Below are 25,843 nucleotides of genomic sequence, written 5' to 3' on the forward strand. Positions count from 1 at the left end.
TGAACTGACGACCCTCCCATAATCACAATCCAGTGATGATCCCAAGATCCTCTGATGATGCAGGGTCTCAGCTCAGTCCCGTCCTGGGAGACCCACCTTCTGGGTCAGGGAATCACCCTCTGCCGGGCGATTTTCTTTCCCCACTGCACCTTGGCAGCAGCTGCCCTGAGCTGTAGTGCGTCCCTCAGCACGTAGTCCAGGACCTTGGAATGTGCCAGTCTGTAACACTCGGTCAGGGTCAACTCCTTGTTCTGGACCAACACGTTTCAGGCAGATCAAGGATTGTCTTTCACCAAGCAATATTTTGTCTTTAAATAGAAACCCCATTGGGTCATATTTAACCTCATGGCCCTCACTATGTTCCTCCTTTTTACTTCTGCCTCTCTTTTCCAGTCGCAGTGTTTGACCCTGAGACTTTAATGTTTCAGATTGCCTCTCCCTGCTGTTCCCTTATACTGACAGGAGCCAGCTCCAGGCTCTGTTCAGATGATCAGAGACATTGGAGAAAGTTCTCACCTTTTCCCTGGACGATGCCCAGCGGCTCCCCGTTCAACTCCTTGTATTTGTTTGGGATCTTTCAGCGGGAATGATATCCACACGATCCCACCGGGAATGACCTCTTCCTGAAATTAAAGAGGATCTGGGACTCAGGTCTTACTGTCTGGTATTTTGTTGACGATTTTCCACGTTTTCCAACAGATGTGCAGGAATGAACATGATCACAGCAACAGCTCGACCCTGGACACTAACTTTTCAGTGAATTTACAAATTGATCGATGATCCTCGGAGCCTTTTCAGACACACGGTACAGGACCGCCCCCGCTTGGCGGGAGACGGTACTGCGGCCCAATATCATTCAGTAACACTTCCATCCAGCAGATGGCGGTGACAAACAAATCCTGGGGACGCTGGAAATCAGAAATAAAATCAGAAAATGCTGCAAATCCTCAGCAGGTCAGGCAGCATCTGTGCACAGAGAACCGGAGTTAACGGGCAGTTAAACTTTGAGGATATTGCATATCCTGACAGAGATTCTGTGTAATTCCCCTCCCCAATGATCCAAGCATCTCAGGAGAGGATGCTATGTAAATGCAGCATTATCACCTTTCAGTGTTTGGATTTCTCCCTCAGGATTTCATGTTCCGGGTGCAGAGTGAGAAACACAGAGAAATCCAGCTCCAGACTGGGAAACAGGTGAAGAGATGGAGGATGGGACTGAAGCAGGGAGTAAATGAAGCAAGAAGAGACACAAGATATTTAATTTACTTTTTATTTTCACCATCTGACATTTATATTTGGATCTGATTTATTGACAGTTTGGTTGTGATGTTACAAAGTATAATCTCAGAATTCAATAACACATTCAGTAACATCCTGTTGTCAATGGGAGGTTTCTGACCCCAATCCCTGACCCAGACCCTAAACCTGGGGGTCAATGTGACGTCAGGGAGGCCCCGCCCCTTTAACAGCTGATTCTCAGAAACTTGTTTAAACCCCAAACCGTAAAGAAAGGATAAAGTTTCCCAGTGAATTTATTGCCAGTGAAGGTGTGGAGATGGGACTTGGTGTCCACGTTGTAAAATGAAACTGTCCCAGATTCATAACTGAGATAAACTCCCACCTTCCTGGGGATCTGACCGACAGGGAGAGGGGATCGAGGAGAGGAGTTTATATAAAACTGATCCCCATCCCGCCCCATGGTCCAGAATCCATTCTCTGGGATCAGACTGACCCATCTCTTCCTCTCCACAGACTCTGAGGCTACTCCCAGAGTCCAGCCCTGATTCCTCCCCACCTCCACCTCCACCTCCACCTCCCAGTAATGTCTCCGCGATGTGAATCCCTCTGATCCCAGGACACAGAGACAGACCCCGTGTGTAAATCTCTTCTCGGTGTCAGGGAGACTCCTCCGGGTCCGGGTCCATCTCAAACTCTTCAGATCCTCAGAGAGCTCGAGCCGGGGATTCGCTGTTTCCACATCCAGGGTCACAGGGACTGGGAGAGAAACACAGAGAGTTAGAGACATTCCCTGGGTCTGGGTCTGTGGGAGGGCTGTGCGTATGGGGGACGGTGGGGAGTGGGATGTGTGTGTGAGGGGGAGTGGGATGTGGGGAGGGGAGGAGATGTATATGAGGGGTGAGGAAGATTGGGTGTGTTTGCGGGGGGGAATGGGTGTGTGTGTTGGGGATGGGGTGGATGTGAGTGTGTGTGCGGGGGAAAGGGAATGTCTGTGCGGGAGTGGGATGTGTGTGGGTGGGGGGGATGAGTGTGGGGGGGAAGAGGGGGATGAGTGTGGGGGGAAGAGGGGATGAGTGTGCGTGTGGGGAAGAGGGGGATGTGTGTGGGGGGGGGAGGACGGGGTTGTGGGGGGGGAACGGGGGAGTGTGGGGGGGGAGGGGGATGTGTGTGTGGGGGAGGGGAATGTGTGTGGGGGGGCGGAGGGGGATGTGTGTGTGGGGGGGAGGAGGGGGATGTGTGTGTGGGGGGGGAGGAGGGGGATGTGTGTGTGTGGGGGGGGAGGAGGGGGATGTGTGGGGGGGGAGGAGGGGGATGTGTGTGGGGGGGAGGAGGGGGATGTGTGTGTGGGGGGAGGAGGGGGATGTGAGTGTGTGGGGGGAGGAGGGGGATATGTGTGGGGGGAAGGAGGGAGATGTGTGTGGGGGGAGGGGGAGGTGTGTGTGAGGGGAGGTGTGTGTGGGCGGAGGTGTGTGTGGGGGGGATGTGGGTGGGGGGGAGGGGGATGTGTGTGTGTGGGGGGGGAGGGGGATGTGTGTCGGGGGGAGGAGGGGGATGTGTGTGGGGGAGAGGAGGGGGATGTGTGTGGGGGGGAGGAGGGGGATGTGTGTGGCGGGGGAAGGGGACGTGTGTGTGGGGGCAAGAGGGGGATGAGTGTGTGTAGGGAAGAGGGGGATGTGTGTGTGGGGGTCGGGGTTGTGGGGGGGAACGGGGGTGTGTGGGGGGGAGGGGGTTGTGTGTGGGGGGAAGGATGGAGATGTGTGTGGGGGGGGAGGGTGGGGATGTGTGTGGGGGGAGGAGGTGGATGTGTGTGGGGCGGGGAGGTGTGTGGGGGGGGAGGTGTGTGTGGGGGGAAGTGTGTGTGGGGGGGATGTGTGTGGGGAGGAGGGTGATGTGTGTGGGGGGAGGGGGATGTGTGTGGGGGGGAGGGGGATGTGTGTGGGGGCGAGGAGGGGGATGTGTGTGGGGGGGAGGAGGGGGATGTGTGTGGGGGGGAGGAGGGGTTGTGTGTGGCGGGGGAAGGGGATGTGTGTGTGGGGGGAAGAGGGGGTGTGTGTGTGGGGGGGAGGAGGGGGATGTGTGTGTGTGGGGGGGGAGGAGGGGGATGTGTGTGTGTGGGGGGAGGAGGGGGATGTGAGTGTGTTGGGGGGAGGAGGGGGATATGTGTGGGGGGGAGGAGGGGGATGTGTGTGGGGGGGAGGGGGAGGTGTGTGTGAGGGGAGGTGTGTGTGGGGGGAGGTGTGTGTGGGGGGGATGTGGGTGGGGGGAGGGGGATGTGTGTGAGGGGAGGGGAATGTGTGTGTGGGGGGGGAGGGGCATGTGTGTGGGGGGGAGGAGGGGGATGTGTGTGGGGGAGAGGAGGGGGATGTGTGTGGGGGGGAGGAGGGGGATGTGTGTGGCGGGGGAAGGGGATGTGTGTGTGGGGGGAAGAGGGGGATGAGTGTGTGTGGGGAAGAGGGGGATGTGTGTGTGGGGGGAGGTGTGTGTGGGGGGGATGTGTGTGGGGAGGAGGGTGATGTGTGTGGGGGGAGGGGGATGTGTGTGGGGGGGGAGGGGGATGTGTGTGGGGGGGAGGAGGGGGCTGTGTGTGGGGGGAGGAGGGGGATGTGTGTGGGGGGGAGGAGGGGGATGTGTGTGGCGGGGGAAGGGGATGTGTGTGTGGGGGGAAGAGGGGGATGTGTGTGTGGGGGGGAGGAGGGGGATGTGTGTGTGTGGGGGGGAGTAGGGGGATGTGTGTGGGGGGGAGGGGGGGGTGTGGCGGGGAGGGGGAGGTGTGTGTGGTGGGGGATGTGTGTGGGAGGGAGGGGGATGTGTGTGGGGGGGAGGGGGATGTGTGTGTGGTGGGAGGGGGATGTGTGTGTGGGAGGGAGGGGAATGTGTGTGTGGGGGGGGAGGAGGGGGATGTGTGTGGGGGAGGAGGGGTATGTGTGGGGGGGAGGAGGGGGATGTGTGTGGGGGGGAAGGGGATGTGTGTGGGGGGGGGAAGGGGATGTGTGTGGGGGGGATGCGTGTGGGGGAGGAGGATGGGGATGTGTGGGGGGAAGGAGGGGGATGTGTGTGGGAGGGGAAGGGGATGTGTGTGGGGGGATGTGTGTAGGGGAGGAGGAGGATGTGTGTGGGGGGGAGGGGGATGTGTGTGGGGGGAGGGGGATGTGTGTGGGGGGAGGGTGATGTGTGTGTGGGAGGAGGATGATGAGTGTGTGGGGGGGAACGGGATGTGTGTGGGAGGGGAAGGGGATGTGTGTGGGGGGGGAGGGGGATCTATGTGTGGGGGAGGGGGATGTGTGTAGGGGGATGGGGATGTGTGGGTGGGGGGTCGGGTTGTGTGTGTGGGGGGGTGGGGATGTGTGTGTGGGGGGGGTGGGGATGTGTGTGTGTGGGGGGGGTTGGGATGTGTGTGTGTGGGGGGAAGGGGATGTGTGTGGGGGGAAGGGGATGTGTGTGGGGGGGAAGGGGATGTGTGTGGGGGAAAGGGGATGTGTGGGGGGGGGGGTGATGTGTGTGGGGGGGAGGGTGATGTGTGTGGGGGGGGAGGGTGATGTGTGTGGGGGGGGAGGGTGATGTGTGTGGGGGGAGGGGGATGTGTGTGGGGGGGATGTGTGTGGGGGGGGAGGGGGATGTGTGGGGGGGAGGGGGATGTGTGTGGGGGGAGGGGGATGTGTGTGTGGGGGAGGGTGATGTGTGTGTGTGGGGGAGGGGGATGTGTGTGGGGGGAGGGGGATGTGTGTGTGGGGAGAGGGGGATGTGTGTGGGGGGGAAGGTGATGTGTGTGTGGGGGGGGAGGGGGATGTGTGTGGGGAGAGGGGGATGTGTGTGTGGGGGGAGGGTGATGTGTGTGGGGGGGGGTTGTGTGTGTGTGGGGGATGGGGATAATTGGGTGTGGGGGGGTGGGGATGTGTGTGTGTGGGGGGGAAGGGGATGTGTGTGGGGGGGAAGGGGATGTGTGTGGGGGGGAGGGTGATGTGTGTGGGGAGGGAGGGTGATGTGTGTGGGGAGGGAGGGGATGTGTGTGGGGAGGGATGGGATGTGTGTGGGGGAGAGGGGGATGTGTGTAGGGGGGGAGGAGGATGTGTGTGGGGGGGAGGGGGATGTGTGTGGGGGGAGGGGGATGTGTGTGGGGGGGGGGGTGATGTGTGTGTGTGTGGGAGGAGGATGATGAGTGTGTGGGGGGAGGGTGATGTGTGTGGGGGGGAGGGTGATGTGTGTGGGGAGGGAGGGTGATGTGTGTGTGGGGAGGGAGGGGATGTGTGTGGGGAGGGAGGGGATGTGTGTGGGGGAGAGGGGGATGTGTGTAGGGGGGGAGGAGGATGTGTGTGGGGGGGAGGGGGATGTGTGTGGGGGGAGGGGGATGTGTGTGGGGGGGAGGGTGATGTGTGTGTATGGGAGGAGGATGTGTGTGGGGGGGAGGGGGATGTGTGTGGGGGGAGGGGGATGTGTGTGGGGGGGAGGGTGATGTGTGTGTATGGGAGGAGGATGATGAGTGTGTGGGGGGGAGGGGGATGTGTGTGTGGGGGGTGGGGATTTGTGTGTGGGGGGGAAGGGGATGTGTGTGGGGGGGAAGGGGATGTGTGGGGTGGAAGGGGATGTGTGTGGGGGGAAGGGGATGTGTGGGGGGAAGGGGGTGTGTGGGGGGGAGGGTGATGTGTGTGGGGGGGAGGGTGATGTGTGTGTGGGGTGTGTGTGTGGGGGGGGGCGAGGGGGGTGTGTGTGTGGGGGGGAGGGGTGTGTGTGTGGGGGGGAGGGGTGTGTGTGTGGGGGGGATGTGTGTGGGGGGGCGAGGGGGATGTGTGTGTGGGGGAGGGGATGTGTGTGTGGGGGGGAGGGGATGTGTGTGGGGGGAGGGGGATGTGTGTGGGGGGGTAGGAGGATGTGTGTGGGGGGGAGGGGGATGTGTGTGGGGGGAGGGGTGTGTGTGTGTGGGGGAGTGTGATGTGTGTGTGGGGGGAGGATGATGAGTGTGTGGGGGAGGGGGATGTGTGTGTGTGGGGGGGGAAGGGGATGTGTGTGGGGGGAGGGGGATGTGTGTGGGGGGAGGGGGATGTGTGTGTGGGGGGGGTGTGGGGGGGAGGGGCGTGTTGGTGTGGGGGGAAGGGGATGTGTGTGTTGGGGGGGGGAACGGGATGTGTGGGGGGGAAGGGGATGTGTGTGGCGGGAAGGGGATGTGTGGGTGGGAGGGATGTGTGGGTGGGGGAGGGGATGTGTGGGGTGGAAGGGGATGTGCGTGGGGGGAAGGGTGATGTGTGGGGGTGAGGGTGATGTGTGTGGGGGGGAGGGTGATGTGTGTGGGGAGGGAGGGTGATGTGTGTGGGGAGGGAGGGGATGTGTGTGGGGAGGGATGGGATGTGTGTGGGGGAGAGGGGGATGTGTGTAGGGGGGGAGGAGGATGTGTGTGGGGGGGAGGGGGATGTGTGTGGGGGGAGGGGGATGTGTGTGGGGGGGAGGGTGATGTGTGTGGGGGGGATGTGTGTGTGGGGGGGGATGTGTGTGTGTGGGGGGGATGTTTTGGGGGGATTGTGGGGGGGAGGGTGAAGTGTGTGGGGGGGATGGTGATGAGTGTGTGGGGGGAGGGGTGAGTGTGTGGGGGGAGGGGTGTGTGTGTGGGGGGAGGGATGTGTGTGTGGGGGGAGGGAGGTGTGTGTGGGGGTAGGGATGTGTGTGTGGGGGGGAGGGGGATGTGTGTGTTGGGAGGAGGGGGATGTGTGTGTGGCGGGGGAGGGGGATGTGCGTGTGGGTGTGGAGGGGGATGAGTGTGTGGGGGGGAGGGGGATGTGTGTGTGGGTGGGGGAGGGGGATGTGTGTGGGGGGGAGAGGGATGTGTGTGTTGGGGGGGAGGGGGATGTGTGTGTTGGGGGGGAGGGGGATGTGTGTGTAGGGGGGGACGGGGGGGGGGTGTGTGGGCGGGAGGGGGATGTGTGTGGGGGGGAGGTTGGGGATGTGTGTGGGGGGGTGATGGGGATGTGTGTGGGGGGGAGAGGGGGATGTGTTTGTGGGGGCGAGGGGGATATGTGTGTGGGGGGGAGGGGGATGTGTGTGTGGAGGGGAGGGGGATATGTGTGTGGAGGGTATGGGGATGTGTGTGTGTTGGGAGAAGGGAATAATTGTGTGTGGGGGGGAAGGGAATAATTGTGTGTGGGGGTGTAAGGGGATGTATGTGTGTGGGGGGAGGGGATGTGTGTGGGGGGGAGTGGGATGTGTGGGGGGGGAGGGGGAATGTGTGTGTGGGGAGGAGGGGTGATGAGTTTGTGGAGGGAGGGGTGATGTGTGTGGGGGGGAGGGGTGTGTGGGGGGGAGGGGGATGTGTGTGTGGGGGGAGGGGGATGTGTGTGTGTGGGGGGGAGGGGATGTGTGTGGGGTGGAGGGGAATGTGTGTGTGTGGGGGGGAGGGGGATGTGTGTGGGGGGGAGGTGGATGTGTGTGTGGGGGGGGGCAGTGTGTGTTTGTTGTGGGGGTACGGTGTGTGTGTGGGGGGGGTACGGGGTGTGTGTGTGGGGGGAGGGTGTGTTTGTGGGGGGGGAAGGGGATGTGTGTTATGACGGAGGGGATGTGTGTGGGGGGAGAGGGGGATGTGTGTGTGGGGGAGGAGAGGGGGATGTGTGTGGGGGGGGAGAGGGGGATGTGGGTGCGTGGGGGGAGGGGGATGTGGGTGTGGGGGGGAGGGGATGTGTGTGTGTGGGGGGAGGGGGATGTGTGTGTGGGGGGAGGGGGATGTGTGTGTGTTTGGGGGGAGGGGGAAGTGTGTGTGTGGGGGGGAGGGTGAAGTGTGTGTGTGTGTGTGGGGGTGGGAGGGGGAAGTGTGTGTGGGGGGGGGAGGGGGAAGTGTGTGTGTGTGTGTGGGGGGGAGGGGGATGTGTGTGTGTGGGGGGGAGGGTGTGTGTGTGGGGGGGAGGGGTGTGTGTGGGGTGGATGTGTGTGTGGGGGGGGATGTGTGTGTGTGTGGGGGATGTGTATGTGTGGGGTGGATGTGTGTGTGTGTGTGGGGGCGGAGGGTGTGTGTGTGGGGTGGAGGGTGTGTGTGTGTGTGGGGGGGGGATGTGTGTGTGTGGGGGGAGGGTGTGGTGTGTGTGGGGCTGGGAGGGGGATGTGTGTGTGGGGCTTGGGGGGGATGTGTGTGTGTGGGGGGGAGGGGGATGTGTGTGTGTGGGGCGGAGGAGGGGGATGTGTGTGTGGGGGGGGGAGGAGGGGGATGTGTGTGTGGGTGTGGTGGGAGGGGGATGTGTGTGTGGGTGTGGGGGGAGGGGAGGGGTGTGTGTGGGTGGGGGGGAGGGGTGTGTGTGTGTGTGTGTGGGGGCGGGAGGGGGATGTGTGTTGTGGCGGTGGGGGATGTGTGTGGGGGGAGAGGGGGGATGTGTGTGGGGGAGAGGGGGGTGTGTGTGGGGGGAGAGGGGGATGTGTGTGGGCGGAGAGGGGGATGTGTGTGTGGGGAGAGGGGGATGTGTGTGGGGGGAAGAGCAGGATGTGTGTGTGGGGAAGAGGGGGATGTGTGTGGGGAGAAGAGGGGAATGTGTGTGGGGGGAAGAGGGTGATGTGTGTGGGAGGAAGAGGGGGATGTGTGTGGGGGAAGAAGAGGGGGATGTGTTGGGGGGAAGAGGGGGATGTGTGGGGGGGAGGAGGGGGATCTGTGGGAAGGGAAGAGGAGGATGTGTGGGGGGGAAGAGGGGGATGAGTGGGGGGGAAGAGGGGGATGTGTTTGTGGGGGCGAGGGGGATATGTGTGTGGGGGGGAGGGGGATGTGTGTGTGGGGGGGAGGGGGATATGTGTGGGGGGGGTACGGGGATGTGTGTGTGTTGGGAGAAGGGAATAATTGTGTGTGGGGGGAAGGGAATAATTGTGTGTGGGGGTGTAAGGGGATGTGTGTGTGTGGGGGGAGGGGATGTGTGTGGGGGGGAGTGGGATGTGTGAGGGGGGGGAGGGGGAATGTGTGTGTGGGGAGGAGGGGTGATGAGTTTGTGGAGGGAGGGGTGATGTGTGTGGGGGGGAGGGGTGTGTGGGGGGGAGGGGTGTGTGGGGGGGAGGGGGATGTGTGTGTGGGGGGAGGGGGATGTGTGTGTGTGGGGGGAGGGGATGTGTGTGGGGGGGAGGGGAATGTGTGTGTGTGGGGGGGATGTGTGTGTGTGTGGGGGATTTGTATGTGTGGGGTGGATGTGTGTGTGTGTGTGGGGCGGGAGGGTGTGTGTGTGTGGGGTGGAGGGTGTGGTGTGTGTGGGGCTGGGAGGGGGATGTGTGTGTGGGGCTTGGGGGGGATGTGTGTGTGTGGGGGGGAGGGGGATGTGTGTGTGTGGGTGGGGGGGAGGCGGATGTGTGTGTGGGTGTGGTGGGAGGGGGATGTGTGTGTGGGTGTGGGGGGAGGGGAGGGGTGTGTGTGGGTGGGGGGGAGGGGTGTGTGTGTGTGTGTGGGGGGGCGGGAGGGGGATGTGTGTTGTGGCGGAGGGGGATGTGTGTGGGGGGAGAGGGGGATGTGTGTGGGGGGAGAGGGGGGTGTGTGTGGGGGGAGAGGGGGATGTGTGTGCGCGGAGAGGGGGATCTGTGTGGGGGGAGAGGGGGATGTGTGTGGGGGGAAGAGCAGGATGTGTTTGTGGGGAAGAGGGGGATGTGTGTGGGGAGAAGAGGGGAATGTGTGTGGGGGGAAGAGGGGGATGTGTGTGGGAGGAAGAGGGTGTGTGTGTGGGGGAAGAAGAGGGGGATGTGTGGGGGGGAAGAGGGGGATGTGTGGGGGGGAGGAGGGGGATCTGTGGGAAGGGAAGAGGGGGATGTGTGGGGGGGAAGAGGGGGATGTGTGGGGGGGAAGAGGGGGATGTGTGGGGGGCGAGGGGGATGTGTGCGGGGCGAGGGGGATGTGTGGGGGGGAGAGGGGGATGTGTGGGGGGGGAGTGGGGGATGTGTGGGGGGGGAGAGGGGGATGTGTGGGGGGGCAGAGGGGGATGTGTGGGGGGGGAGAGGGGGATTTTTTGGGGGGGATGGGGGATGTGTGGGGGGGGAGAGGGGGATGTGTGGGGGTGGAGAGGGGGATGTGTGGGAGGAGAGGGGGATGTGTGGGGCGAGAGGGGGATGTGTGGGGTGGGAGAGTGGGATGTGTAGGGGGGAGGGGGATGTGTGGGGTGGGAGAGGGGGATGTGGGGGGAGGGAGGGGGATGTGTGGGGGCGAGAGGGGGATGTGGGGGGGGAAGGGGGGATGTGTGGGGGGGATGAGGATGTGTGTGGGGGGGACGAGGATGTGTGTGGGGGGGACGGGATGTGTATGTGGGGGGGGATCGGGATGTGTGTGGGGGGGAGAAATCGGGATGTGTGTGCGGGGGGATCGGGATGTGTGTGAGGGGGGATCGGGATGTGTGTGTGGGGTGGTGGGGATGTGTATGTGTTGGGTGGGTGTGTGGGGGAGGGGGAGCAGATGTTTGTATGGGGTGGTGGGGATGTGTGTGTGTTGGGTGGGTGTGTGGGGGAGAAGGAGTGGATGTGTGTGGGGGGTGAGGGGGATGGGTGTGTGGGAGGGGAGGGGGTGGGTGTGTGGGGGGGGAGGTTGTGTGTGTGGGAGGGGAGGGAGTGTGTGTGTGTGGTGGGGGAGGGAGTGGGGGTGGATGGGGAGGGGGATGTGTGTGGGTGGGGAGGGGTGTGTGTCTATGGCGGGGAGAGGTGTGTTAGGGAGATATGAGGAGAGGGAAGTGTGTGGGGGAGGGGGGATGTGTGGGGAAGGGGGGTCTGGATGAATGCAGAATGTGTGGGAGGGAGGGGGATGTGGGTGGGAAGGGGGATGTGTGTGTGGGGGGGAAGGGGGATGTGTGTGTGTGGGGGTGAAGTGGGATGTGTGGGGGGGGGATGTGTGTATGGGGCATGTGATGTGTTAGGGAGATATGGGGAGAGGGAAGTGTGTGGGGAGGGGAATGTATGGGGAAGTGGGGGTATGAGTGAATCGAGGGGATGTGGCTGTGCTGCGTTGTGTGTGGAGGGGGATGTGTGTACAGGGAGGTGTACTGGTGTGTGTGAGTGTGAATCAGAGGGATGTGTGTGTCTATGGTGATTGTGTGTGGGTGAGTATGATTTGTGAAGGTGTGTGTGTTTGTGTGTTAGAATGAGGGATATATGTGGGAGTGGGGAATGTGTGTGGGAGGAGAGAGATGTGCGTGTGGGGTGGTGAGTATGTTGGGCAGGGAGGAACACACTGCAGTATGTATGGGGGGGAGCGGTGGGGAGGGGGGGCATGTGTCTGTGTGTATTCTGCAAATGTTTAAAACCTGGAAAATAAGTTATTCAAATTTAAGTCCTTCACATCTCCAAACATTTCAAAATTCTCTGCTTTTATGTTATTCCAGCCTTATTCAGGGTTTCTTCTCCCCCCACACACACACATCCCCCCCCCTCGCCGCAGCTGCCTCAGTGAGAACAAGCTCCTGTTTGTGGGAGTCCCACTGTCATTCATTATTTTCCAATATCATGGGGGAGTGAAATGTGTTTTCACAAAATTGGAAATGAAAATGCTGAATCTGATCTCAAATTACCAATTAAATCTCCTGCAATCCAATGTCATTGAACGGAATTCAGCTGGCCCTGGTTAGACTGAAGTCAGGGCCATTGGGAAAGAGCTTTATTGAAACAGTGGGGGCAGGTCAGAGAATGTTCACTCGGTCAGTTCCTGGGATGAAGCAGTTCCCTTGTGATGAGAGGTTTCAGGCTGGGGCTGTACTCAGAAGAACGAGAGGTTCTTATTGAAATGTATAAGATGGTGAAGGTGTTGACAGAGTAGACATTGAGGGGCTGTTTCCCATCGTGGGGGAACCTGGAACCAGGGACAGAGTTTCAAAGTAAGGGCCCTGCCAATTAACATGGAGATGGGGAAGGATTTTGTGTCTCGGGATCATTAATCTTTGGAATTCTCTCCCCCTCGAGAGCAGTGGAGCCCAGTTCATTGAATATATTGGAAGCTGAGTTACACAGGTTTTTGATCAATGAGAGAGTTGAAGGTTGTGGGAGTCAGGCAGGAAAATGGAGTTAAGGTCACAATCAGATCAGCCGCCATCTTTATGAATGACAGGGCAAGCTCTCGGGGTCACTCCTGCTCCTGTTTCTGATGTACAATGTTCACATGGGATTTTCACATGGACATTGCTTTGAGTTGTCAGCTTTTGAGTTTCTTTCCTTTCTGTGTGTTAAATAAGCAGTGAAGAACTCACTTTCACCCTCACAAATTCCCTTCCATCTGGAAACCCATTTAAATGCCTTTTAAATGTTGTAATTGTACCAGCATTCACCACTTCATCTGGCAGCTCCTTCCATACAGAGGTGGCAGGGTATGTGAAAATGTTGACCCTTGAATCCCTTTTAAGTCTTTAACACCCTCACCTTAAACAAATGCCCTCTAGTTTTGGACTCCCCTACCTGAGAGAAAGCCTTGTTTGTTTACCCTATTCATATTCCTCGTGATTTTATAAAACTGAAAAAGGTCACCCCTCATCCTCCGACGCTCCAGGGAAAATAGCCCCAGCTGATTCAGTCTCTCCTTATAGTTCAAACGCCCCAAAGCAGGCAGCGTTGTGTCAGCCTTGTATAAACCCTTCCAAGTACCACAATGTCTTTCCTATTGCAGGGAGTCCATTGAATGCAGTATTACAAAAGTGACCGAATCAATGTCCTGTACAGCCACAACATGACATCCTAACTCCTTTACTCAAGGCACTGAGCAGTAAAGGCAAGCATACCAGATGCCTTCTTCACTACCCTGTCTACCAGCGATTCCACTTTCAAGGAACTATGAACCTGTACTCCAAGGTCTTTATTCAGCAACACTGCCCAGGACCTTACCATTAAGAGGATAAGTCTTGCCCTGGTTTGCTTTTCCAAAATGTAGCATCTCATATTTATCTGGATTAAACTCCATCTGCTACCCCTCAGCCCACTAGCCCATTTGATCAAGATCCCAGTGTACACTGAGGTTACCTCCTTCACTGTCCACTGCACCTCCAATTGTAGTGTCATGTGTAACCTTACTAACCATCCCTCCCGCACTCACACCCAGTTTGTCTGGGAGCCCACCACATGCCTGAGCCCCCTCGAGTGTATGTGAGGTCCTGGGGCTGAGTGCCTTGTCTGTCAGACTCCTGACAGCTCGGATCAGGAACCGGAGGTGAACCCACTCCCTCACAGTCAACTGTGCCGGTGTTATCCAGCCCACTCCCTGCCATCCAGCACGTCCCTAACTCTGGTCAGCCCTGTATCCCGAGCTCTCTCCTCCCTCAGGCAGCACAATCCGTGCTCGAGGAGGAACCTGTTCCTGAGCAGGCTCTCCCTGACGAGACCCCCCACTCCCCGGAGGGGGAGAGCTCCTGGGTGGGGGGAGCTGACCGTGTCCCAGACTGTGATTGGGCCCAGGTAGGAGACAGGCAATTCCTGGAAGAAGACCCGAAGCCGGGACCACTCCATGAACAGGAACTGTGTGTCGTAATGGAGGCCGTGCACCTGACGGAAGCAATATGTCATCAGGTGCCCCACCCTGGAGGAGGCTCGATGGAAAGGTATCGCTGCAGGGTCTGAAGGTGGAAAGTCACTCCCTGGGTGTGAAGGTACACCAGCCCCTGACCACCCTCCTCAAGTGGGAGACTCCGAACCGCAGCAGCGACCCAGTGTTGCCCCTTGTCCCAGAAAAACCCAAGGAGCTGTTTCTGAATGGCGATGACAAAGCCAGGGCGAGGGCCCAAAGTGACCAGCCAGTCCCACAACATGGCGGCCACCAGCTGGTTTCTGAGCAGCACTCGCGCCCTGTAGGACATCACTCGGAGCACTCCTGTCCAGCGAGCTGGGGAGTGGTCACCTTGGGCTCCAACTCGTGCCAATTCCCGGCCAGGATTCCTCAGCACGGTGAAGGTGGATTCCCAGGTAGAGGAGGGGAGGGGGACTCCAGGTGAAGCACCGGAGCTCCTCCGGCAGGGGGTTCCATCCTCACGGACCGACCAGAATTCCCAAACACTTGCTCCAGTTGATCCTTGTGGAGGACGCTGCAGAGTAGACCTCCTGGCACTTGCACATCCTCCACAGGCCAACTGGGGCTGTGACCATGAGGAGCACGGTGTCGGTGTAAGCCGGAAAAATCCCCTCTAGCCCCGGCCTACGCAGAGCCAAACCCGAAAGCCGCTCACACAAGAGGCACAGAAATGGCTCCACTCAGAGAGAATAAAGCTGGGCTGAAAGGGGCCAGCCCTGACACACTCCTCTCCCACAGCGTAGGGGCACCGTCAGGGACCCGTTAACCTTCACTGGGCACTCCACAGCGGCGTACAGAACTCAGATCCCAGCGACAAAACGTGTCCCAAACCCGAAAGCTGACAGAGTCCCGAGGTGCCAAGGGGACTCGAAAGTGCCCGGGTAAAGATTTTGTAGTTTGTGCTGAGGCACCAATTCTTTAAGATTCCCTTTTAGGCAACAGAGTGATGATGGCCCTGCACCAAGAATGGGACATCTCTCTAGTGGCGATACATTCCTCCAGGATATCCCAGAACGCCCTGAGGAACCCCATGGTCAGCCAGTCAGCCCCAGGGACTTGCCCCTGCAAAGACGGTCGAAGGCACGGGTCAGCTCCAAGCTCAGAGGGGCATCGAGCACCGCAGGCCTCACAAAGGGGAAGGCAATGGAATTGGGACAGAGTTCACCAGACGTCTACCAAGTCAAAGGTCTTACCTAAGTCCTTCAACTTGCCCACCGATGCTGAGCTCTTCTGGGTACCACCACAGTCACACCCCTTCAACCCCCCCCACTCAGAGGGTACAACTGAGATCTCCCCCTGAGAAGGATGGGTTCACCCTCACTGATGGAGCTAAGAAGAACAGACACTTCCCCGAAGAAGCAGGTCTGCTCAGGTCCCATCCAAGGTGCGTATACGTTCCCAGAGTGAAGCTCGGGGTCTCCGAAATAAACCGTGAGCTGGAGCAGACGGCCTGGCACGTGCTCCTTGACCCTCACCATCTCCGGCTGGAAAAAAGGGGCCAACAAGATGGCCACCCCGTCAGAATTGGAGGTCAGGTGACTCATGAAGACCCTTTCCCGCTAATCCAGGAGTCACATAGCTTTGTCTGTTGAAGTGGTGTGGGATTGGGGGGTGGGGGAAGGGGGCAGAGGGACTCTTTTTCTCTTCCACTCCCTGAGGACACTGCAAAGGAATCCCTGGCACAGCGGGAAACATGACCAGAAGCGGTAGAGGATTCCAGCGATCCATATCCAACTAGACTCTGCCATAGTGAAAGAGCACTGCTTGGAAAAACTCCTGGAGTTCCCTGATGGGAATGAAGGGGACCTCATCCATGAGCACCACATCTCCCTCTACCCTGTCTAACTCGGCACTGCTCCCAATCAACACCCAGTCGTCGTCCTCCAGGAGGTCACTTGAACCCTCCCACACATTGAGTGAAGGTGGTGGTTCGGATATTAGTTTCAAGTGCCAGCAGTCACCATCACCCCTCCCCAACCAGGACAACTCCCCTCCCCATACACGGAAATAGTAGGTAAAGGAAATGGAGAGAGTGCTGTGAGATCTCACTTGCCAATCCATCATCTCAGACAGTTCTGTCCTGACCTGACCCCACCCCTACAACCCATAGGGCCAAAACAAGAGATCCCCAATACCCAGAGGGAATAGCCACTGGCAAAAAATAGTCACAGCTTTATAATAATAATGAGATGGCCCAGGCTCCGGACAGTTCCAGGACACAGACTCCAAAATACCGCCACTCACTGCAAGTGTTAAGGCCCAAGCAATTAATGTCCAGGCCTGAATCCCCCGACCGAAGCAGTAGTCCAGGTTCCAGGAACAGGCCTAAATTAGAGTGGTGCTGGAAAAGCACAGCAGGTCAAGCAGCATCGAAGGAGCAGGAAAAATCGACATTTCGGGCAAAAGCCCTTCATCAGGAATAGTCTATTCCTGATGAAGGACTTTTGTCTGAAATGTCGATTTTCCTGCTCCTCGGATGCTGCCTGACCTGCTGTGCTTTTCCAGCACCACTCTAATCTAGACTCTGGTTTCCAGCATCTGTAGTCCTTGTTTTTACCTTTTATCCAGGAACAGGCCTCCTGGGCACCGGCCAAACAGAAGTGCAGGCCACCACACTGCTCAGGGCTATAGCAGCAGCAAGTCCCAAATCCTTCCAGACAATCAGGATAGCTGCAGTTCCTGAGTCCCCAGGTGCTAGGTCCCAATCCTCAGTGGCAGCAGTTAGAGACATAGCTGGCACAAAGGAAGATGGTGGTGGTTGTGGACAGCCAGTCATCTCAGCTCCAGGACATCTCCGCAGATGTCCCTCAGGGTAGTGTCCTAGCCCCAACAATCATCAGCTGCTTCATCAATGACCTTCCCTCTGTCATCAGCACCATTCGTGACTCCTCAGATACTGAAGCACTCTGTGCTCAAATGCAACAAGATCTGGACAATATCCAGGCTTGGGCTGACAAGTGGCAAGTAACATTCATACCACACAAATGCCAGACAATGATCATCACCAAGAACAGACACTCTAACCACCACCCCTTGACATTCAATGGGATTACTATCACTGAATCCCCACAGCCTTGGGGTTACCATTGACCAGAAACTCAACTGGACTCACCACATAAACACAGTGGCTACAAGAGCTGGTCAGAGACGAGGGATGTTGCAGCGAGTAACTCACCTCCTGACACCCCACAGTCTATCCACCATCTGCAAGGCACAAGTCAGGAGTGTGATGGATTACACCCCATTTGTTTGGATGGGTGGAACATTAAAAAACTTCACACCATTCAGGACAAAGCAACCCATTTGATTGACACCACATCAACAAACATTCAATCCCTCCACCACCAGCGCTCAGTAGCAGCAGTATGTACTCTCTACAAGATGCACTGCAGAAATTCACCAAAGATCCTGTGACAGCACCTTCCAAACCCACAACCACTTCCAACTGGAATGACAAGGGCAGTAGGTAATTGGAAACACAACCACCTGCAAGCTCCCCTCCAATTCACTCACCACCCTGACTCGGAAATATATCGTTGTTCCTTCACAGTCAATGGGTCCAAATCCTGGAATTCCCTCCCTATCAGCATTGTGGGTCAACACCCAGCAAGTGGACTACAGCGATTCAAGAATGCAGCTCACCACCACCTTCTCAAAGGCAAATAGGGATGGGCTATCAATGCTGGCCAGCCAGCAACACTCAAGTCCCACAAATAAATTTAAAAAAACCTTCTCCCAAGTGCAGCAGATGTGATTACTGTACGACCATAAGACATAGAAGTGGAAGTAAGTCCATTCGGCCCATCGAGTCCACTCCGCCATTCAATCATGGCTGATGGGCATTTCAACTCCACTTTCCAGCATTCTCCCCATATGTCGGTCTTCACCAAGAAGAAACACAAACCACCTAGGACAGCAACAACAGAGAATCCCAGGTTTGAGTCCCTCCAGGCTGCAGTACCAGAGGCCCCAGGCTCTCGGCTTCACCCAATCCCAGCTGCTCTCAGTTACAACAGGGGTCACCATTCCAGCAGAGTGCAGACTCCCAATACACTGCCCTCTATATGGAAAGCAACCCTCCACCACTACCCTCTGTCACCTTGGATCGAGCCAATTTTGTATCAAAATGGCTAGTTCTTCCTGTATTCCACATGATGTAACCTTGTTAACCAGTCTACTGTGCACCACCTTGTCAGACACCTCACTGACGTCCACATGAATAATATGCACTGCTCTGCCTTCATCAATCATTTCAGTCAGTTCTTCAAAACCACTCAATCCGAGCAATCTGGTGAGGGGAGTGGGACCAAGACAGAGAATGAGAAGAAGGATCCGTCTGAGGTTGCGAAAAGGAGCAAGTCAAACGTCAAGGCAGGCAGGGGCAAAGCAAAGGTGGATATGGTCATAATCGATACAGGACTGGCACCACTTCCAAACAATCTGTGAGGCCTGGAACCTGTCAATGCAGCCTCTGTCTGTCCTGGGACCTCGTGACTGAGTTGTCCCAGCTGCTGGATCGGGCTCTGAGAGCTGAGGAAGTGAGGGCCCATCCTCTTCTGGTGTCTGAGAAGGGGACAGCGGTGTGGAACCTCAGTATGTTCGGCTTCTTCCAGGGAGCCACTGGGGATCTGTGTGGGATCTCTCAGTCATCCACCAGCAAATGGATCAGTGCCATCTGTACAAGATCTCAGCACTTCCTCTCATTTCCCCACGTCAAGGTCAGTACGTTAGCCCTGGCAGTAGGATTCAGGAACATCCCTGTCTTCCCCAAGTACAGGGCACCATCAGCTGTAGTTATGTCCCATTGAGAGGGCGATATGACAATGCAGTGGAGTTCATCAATAGGAAGTGCTTCCAATCCATTAATATGCAGATTGTCTGGAATCACCAGTCCCACTTCCTGAAGGTGTGTCCCCAGTACCCTGGGAGCTGCCATGGTTTCTACACCCTGGAGCACTCTCATGTCCCTGCTGTGTCTGAGGGCCTAGGTGCCCTACAAGCTGGTTCCTAGGGGACAAGGGCTACCCACTGTGGTCCTATCTGATGATGCCATTGCTCAACCCCCTGACTGAGTAAGAACAACCTATTGCTTTCGTTTTATCTCTGGATTTAGCTCTGAGAAGACCTTGGAACAGGATGGCTGTGTACAACAGTGTTCCTGAGAAGTGGATAATGGACTTAGTGAGTCACATTATATTTGAGTGAAAAGTTAGTTTCAGTCCCAGACCCACAGTGTTGGGATGAAACCCGAGGATTATTTAAGCCGAATATTTTGAGGGTGTATGGTAGCTCCAGGACAAAGCTATCACAGTTCCATCCATGACCTGAATGACACTAAGTTTCCTGTGAGGGGAGGAAGTGGTCCAGATTGTTAACCCAGATTCCCAGGTAATGTTCTGGGGACATACAAACATAAGAACTAAGAGCAGGAGTAGGCCATCCGGCCCTTTGAGCCTGCTCCACCATCCAATAAGATCATGGCTGATCTTTCTGTGGTCTCAGCTCCACTTACCTGCCCTGTCACCATAAACTTTAATTCCTTTACTGTTCAAAAATGTATCTATCTTACCTTTAAAAATATTTTCTGAGGAAGCCTCAGCTACTTCATTGGGCAGGGAATTCCAGAGATTCACAACCCTCTGGGTGAAGAGGTTGCTTCTCAGTTCAGTCCTAAATCTGCTCTCCCTAATGTTGAGGCGATGTCCTCTTGTCCCAGCTTTCCCTGCCAGTGGAAACATCCTCTCTACTTCTATTTTATCTATTCCCTTCATAATTTTATATGTTTCTATAAGATCTTTCCTCACTTTTCTAAATTGCAATGAATATAATCCCCAGTCTACTCAGTCTCTCCCTATAAGCCAACTCCCTCAAATCTGGAAACAACCTGGGAAACCTCCTCTGCAACCTCGCTAGTGTCAGTACATCCTTTCTCAAGTAAGGAGACCAAAACTACACACAGTACTCCAGATGTAGCCTCACCTACACCCCATAGAGCCATGACTTGGAAGCTTCCTGCTTTTAAACACAATCCCTTCAGCAATGAAGAACAAAATTCCTTTTGCCTTCTTAACTACCTTTTACATCTGCAGACCAACCTTCTGTGATTCATGCACAAGGACACCCAGATCCCTCTGCACAGCAACATGCTGCAATTTTTCATTGTGATTCCTACCAAAATGAATGACTTCACATTTATTAACATTGTACTCCATCTGCCAGACCCTTGCCTGCTCACTTAAACTATGTCCCTCTGCAAAGTTTCACAGACCTCTGCACACTTTGTTCTACTGCTCACCTTGGGGCCATCACAAACTTTGACACACTACGCATGATCCCTAACTCCAAATCATCTGTGTAAATTGTGAATAATTGCAGTCTCAACATGGACCCCTGAGGCACACCGCTAGTCACTGATCGCCAGCCAGAAAAGCACTCATTTACCCCACTCTTTGCTTCCTGTTAGTTAACCAATCCTCTATACATACCAGTACTTTGCCAGTGCCTTGCATCTTTATCTTATGCAGCAGCCTTTTGTGCTGCCCCTTGTCAAATGCCTTTTGCAAATCTACATATGACACATCCACTGGGTTACCGTTGCCCGTCATGCTCGTAAAGTCTTCATAGAATTCCAGTAGATTGGTTAATCGTGGCTTGCCCTTCATGAATCCATATTGCCTCTGCCCAAGGGGACAATTTTCATCTAATTGCCTTGCCAGCTCTTCCACAATAACAGACTCAAACATTTTTCCCATTACAGAAGTTAAGCTAACCAGTCTAGAATTCCCCACCTTTTATCTACCTCCCTTTTTAAACAGTGGCATCACATTTGCTGTTTTCCAATCTGCTGAACCTGCCCCAGTGAAGTTTGGAAAATTACCACAAATGCAGTTACTATTTCTCCCACCATCTCTTTTCGTGCTCTGGAAGACATTCCGTCAGGGCCAGGAGACTTGTCCACCATTAGCTCCATGAGCTTGCCCAACACTACCTCTTCTGTGATAATGATTGTTTCCAGGTCCTCACCTACCTTTGTCTCTTTGTCAATTACTGCCATGTTATTCGTGTCCCCCACTGTGAATCTCTCCTTTTCACACAAATCCAATCCAATCAATGTTAGGAGCAATTTCAAAAGTTGCTAACAATGTTAATCCCATGTCAAAAAATAACCCATTGATGATGAAGTGTTCAGGAATTCCCAGGAAATAACATAGAGCTATGTAACAGCAAGGTCTTTCTCAGTCTCTTATCAACACATTTTATTTCCCTGTTTCACTCCCCACTTTCTGCTCTCACACTGAAGCTATAGCCTTTGCTGCTGCTGCTGATGGACACACAATATTTTGTTCTGCTCAGCATTATTTCCATATCAGCCCAGCCCAGGGGCAGCAACCATTTTTGCTGACGAGACTTTCAAGAAAAAAAATGGCTAAAATAGAAAATAATCTGAATGACCAGGTGAGAATTCAGTATTTCTCAGCCAATTGCCCTGTAAATTGTCACATGAGTCTATTGAATGTATAATTTCCATATAACAGTAAATAAAGCACACATACTGAATGTGATTCACAGAGTCATACAACACAGGAGAGACCCTTCAATCCATTGGTCCTGCACTGTTCTAGCTACAGGAATCCCACTTTCCAATTCTTGGCCCAGAGCTTTGAATGCTATGACGTTTCACATGCTCATTCGTATACTTTTATAAAAGTTGTGTGATTCCCCCTCTCGTGACCCCCCCCCCCAGGCAGTGAGTTCCAGATTCCCATTACCCTCTGGGGGAGAAAGGGTTTCCTGAAAAACTCCTGAAACCGCTTGCCCTTCATCTTAAAACTAAATCCCCTCATTATTGACTCTGCTATTAAGGAGAACAGCTGCTTCCTCTCCCTCCTCAGTCTTCCCTGCTCGAAAGAAAACAACTCAAGCCTATCTCTTCAGAACCAAAGTGTTCCAACCCAGACAACATCCTGGGGAATCTCCTCTGCACCCCCTCCAATGCAATCACATGCTTTCTATTGTAAGGAAACCAGAACTGCACGCAGTACTCCAGCTGTGGCCAAACCAAAGTCCTGTACAGCTTCAACATAACCTCCCTGCTCTTATCATCTGTGCCTCAACTGATAACAGGGAGCACCTTGTTAACTGCCCGATGAACAATGTTAATCCCATGTCAAAAAATAGTCCATTGATTATAAAGTGCTCAGGAATTCCCAGGAAATAACATGGAACTATGTAACAGCAAGGTCTTTCTCAGTCTCTTATCAACACATTTTATTTCCCTGTTTCACTCCCCACTTTCTGCTCTCACACTGAAGCTACAGCCATTTTCACTGATCTATGGATAAGCATCGTTAGATCCCTCTGAGCTTGACAGTGTCCTGTCATTCATTCACTACCCCCTTATCTTGTTACTTCTTCCAAAGTGCATCACCTCACACTTTTCAGGATTAAGTTCCATCTGCTATTGATCTGCCCATTTGACCAACGCATCATGATCAAACAGCCCCATCTCTGACATGATGCTGGGGGGAGCATTCCTGCTGAAGTAGGTTGTTGGGCCGAGGACACAGACGTGAGGAGCTGCAGTTGTGAAGGCCAGCAGTGGAGATGATCGACTTCCACATAATCACAACTATCTTCCAATGTGTTCAGTACAATTCCCACCAGTGGAGAATTCCGCCTGATTCCCATTGACTCCTGTTTCACTGGGGCTTCTTGATGTCACACTTGGTCACATGCTGCCTTGATGTCAATGACATTCAAGGCCATATTAATCCAGGTTTCTGGATAATTGAGTGCTTAAATATACTCTCTTTGATATTTGTATAAATAACAATTTAAATTATAAATTATAATCAGCACAAAGGAACTTATCTGACCTTTATTCGGTTTAATGGCCTCCACTATTTCTGTCCACACTGGAAATGGTAAAAGGATGTTGGATTTTTCAGTTGACAGGACATGACCAAGCTCATCGCTAATCCTGTAAATATTAAACAGTTTATCATAAATTCACCAGAAAGACTTTCCTGAATAATTTCATCAATTTTCAATCAGTTGCAGGAAATTGCATGTCCTACCTCCTCTTCCGAGATACTTCCTCCTGAAATAAACCAAACACAATCTGAGTTGTCAGAGACTGACTGGCTATATCCAGAAAGCAGCAATTACACTCACATTGTTACACCTTATTAAGAGCTGTCATTTTTTTAAAAAAAATCATTCATAGGGTATGACTAGATTAGACTTTTAGATTAGAGTATCTTACTAACAGTGTGGAAGCAGGCCCTTCGGCCCAACAAATCCACACCCAGACCCATTTCCCTACATTTACCCCTTCACCTAACACTACGGGCAATTCAGCTTAGTCAATTCACCGAACCCGCACATTTTTGGATTGTGGGAGGAAATCGGAGCACCCTGAGGAAACCCACGCAGACACGGGGAGAATGTGCAAACTCCATACAGAGAGCCGCCTGAGGCAGGAATTGAACCCGGGTCTCTGGCAGCAGTGTCACCAGCTCAACAAACATTCCTTGCCCATCCCAAGAGTGATCTAAATTGCTGGGTCTGGAGGCATATGGAGACCAGACCAGGGAAGGACAGTAGGTTGTCTTCCCTGATGGATGTTAGTGAATCAAATGGTTTTACAACAATCGACAATGTTTACATGGTCACCATTAGACTATCCTTTCCATAAATGTCAGGTATTTTTTGTTGAAGTTAACTTTCACCATCTGTGAAAACTAGTCCAGCAGCATTACCACTACACCCACCATTCCCCTGTTCTCATTGTTGCGAACATGGAATAGAAAGAGGATATTACACGAAGGATACTGAAGCTTGGGAGAAAATATTTTAAAAAGCAACAGGTGCAAAAGTTAATTGTTGATATTAAACGACTCGATAAAACAGAAGATCTGATTCAGATGTTGAAAAGATGACAGAGTGGATTTGCTGGATTCAATGAAGATGCTGCCACTTGGAGGGAATCTGAAAATATGGATCCGTAAAAGTAATCATGGAACAAATAAATCCAAAGGGAAGTTCAGAACCAATTTCTTTGTCAAGAAAGTGATGAGAATATGGAATCCACTGTCACACAGTGTGATTGAGACAAATGTATTGAACAGGAAAGTGGAGAAACCCATGAGGGAGAAAGGAGCAGAGGGAGATAGTGACAGGGGAATGAAGGAGGATGGGTGTCTGCATCATGCTGGGACTGTTCACAGTCACACTTTCACTGAAACATAATCCCTCACCTTCAGAAATATCACTCCGTCTGTTTGTTCCAACTGTTTTTCCAACTTTGAGAGTTTCTCCTGAATAGAATTTAAATTCTCTTGAATTTCATGAAGATGTTCCTCCATTGGTTTGAGAATGTTTTCCTCTTGTTTCCTGAGATCTCGGAGTAAACTCTGCTCTTTCTCAGTCAGCATCTGGTGCATTTGAGCAAATTCAGATGTGATGTGGGTCTGAAGATTTCTGGATTCCTCCTGTAAAATGAAACACCAACACAATATTTTTCCATGAAAAAACACAAATGGCCGAACCTAATGTTGAAGCCGAACTCAGGGAGATTTTACCTGAATTTGGGAAATCTGCTGTTTCTGCTGCTGCTCCATTTCCAGAGCTGCTGATTTCTTCCCTGTGAGAGAATCCAAGGAAGATTTCACCTGATCCTGGGATTTGGAGAGATAATAAGAAACTTAAAGAGTTAGACCATGAAAATGTGATGGAATAATCAGGGGGTGGAATGTGTTTCCTTTTACCTTGTAGATTCCAACAGCTTCTTTAATCGGGATGAAGTTGTGAGATTTGTGTTCCCGGGAATCTCTACAAACCACACAGATCAATTTCTTGTCAGTTTCACAAAACAGCTTCAGTTCTTCCTGATGTTCCTCACAGTGATGGTTACTTTCCTTCCCTTGCGGATTCAGACTTAATGTTCGAGCTTTCTCGGCCAGATTCGCTAAGACCCGGCTGTCTCTGAGGTTTCTTTCCGGAAACTCCTGTCTACATTCCGGGCAGGAGTTGTGTCCACAATCCAGTGAAACTGGATCGGTGAAGAAATCCAGACAAATGGGACAGATTACCTCCTCGGTCAAACTCTGGATCTGCTGTCTGGAATCCATGTTCACCCTCAGCACTTCCTGGTTCCAACCACTTTTACTTTGCTGTTATTGCTTTTGTGAACATGTTCAGTTCAGTGAATCCTGAGGAAATTTGACAGAAGATTCAAGAAATTATTATTGAGCACCAATCTATTTCCCACTCACTATTCTTTGTCAACGTGAAATATAGGGTAGAGATCAGGAAAAACACAGTGAGAACTCTGAAGGAGAAGATACGGAAGGTGAAAATCCAAAGAGATGAAAGTCCAAGGAATGTTGGCAGAGGGAGGGGCTGGAAGGAGGGGAAGAGTTTACATCTTAACCCTGTAAGTGACAGGATTGCCACAATTGTCTTTCACACACTAACACCTCTCAGTGATTTCTTTTATTAATTCACGATGTGGGATGTGGGCATTGCTGGCTGGGCCCTTAAGAAGGTGGTGGTAACTGCCTTTTTGAACCGCTGCAGTCCATATGCTGTGGGTTTACCCACAACACCATCAAGAAGCAAACCTTGCGATTTGGACCAGGCAACAGTGAAGGAACAGCGATACAGGATGGTGAGAGGCTCAGAGGGAACCTGCAGGTGGTGGTGTTCCCATGTACCTGCTGCTCTTGTTCTTCTGGATTGAAGTGGTTCTGGGTTTGGAAGGTGCTGCCTGAGGACATTTGGTGAATGTTTGTGGTGCATCTTGTAGATAGTACACACTGCTGCTACTGAGTGTTGTGGTGGAGGGAGCGGATGCTTGTCGATGTGATGCTCTTCAAATGGGCTGTTTTGTCCTGGATGGTGTCAAGCTTGTTGAGTGTTGTTCCCAGGCAAGTGGGGAGTGTGCCATCACACTCCTGATTTGTGCCTTGTAGATGGTGGACAGGCTTTCAGAAGTTTGTTTTGAGCTTCTGACATGTTCTTGTAACCATGGTGTTTACACTGGCTGGGAGGATGAGTCCTGGAGATGAGTCTCGGACAAGACACCAATGTGTGGGGGCAGCAAGGCATTGTGGTCTGAATCCTGGTGGGCATAGACTC

The 25,843-nt window shown here is 54.1% G+C and overlaps 1 protein-coding gene across 1 annotated transcript; it reads right to left on the reverse strand.

Moving 5' to 3' along the window:
* Positions 1-1,261: 1,261 nt before the first annotated feature.
* LOC122545682 (zinc-binding protein A33-like) lies at positions 1,262-25,059 on the reverse strand. Its single transcript, XM_087979220.1, has 6 exons — positions 24,472-25,059; positions 24,286-24,381; positions 23,962-24,195; positions 22,780-22,802; positions 22,579-22,682; positions 1,262-1,995 (listed from the first exon to the last, which is right to left on the reverse strand). The coding sequence occupies exons 1-6, from the start codon at positions 24,832-24,834 to the stop codon at positions 1,463-1,465; spliced, it is 1,353 nt and encodes a 450-aa protein (XP_087835346.1). The 5' UTR covers positions 24,835-25,059; the 3' UTR covers positions 1,262-1,462.
* Between the last annotated feature and the right edge of the window lie 784 nt (positions 25,060-25,843).

This window comes from Chiloscyllium plagiosum, unplaced genomic scaffold (genome assembly GCF_037043375.1).
Source record: "Chiloscyllium plagiosum isolate Xiang-an unplaced genomic scaffold, Cpla_swu_hap1 HiC_scaffold_35, whole genome shotgun sequence".
Lineage (NCBI taxonomy): Eukaryota > Metazoa > Chordata > Chondrichthyes > Orectolobiformes > Hemiscylliidae > Chiloscyllium > Chiloscyllium plagiosum.

Bases quoted from the DNA above. Each gene is read 5' to 3' on its own strand.
- LOC122545682 (XM_087979220.1), bottom strand. From the start codon at position 24,834: ATGGATTCCAGACAGCAGATCCAGAGTTTGACCGAGGAGGTAATCTGT. The intron at 24,196-24,285 runs GTAAAATCTCCC...TTCATTTTACAG, and splicing joins AGCAGATTTCCCAAATTCAG to GAGGAATCCAGAAATCTTCA. The intron at 22,683-22,779 runs GTAGGACATGCA...TAATATTTACAG, and splicing joins GAAGTATCTCGGAAGAGGAG to GATTAGCGATGAGCTTGGTC.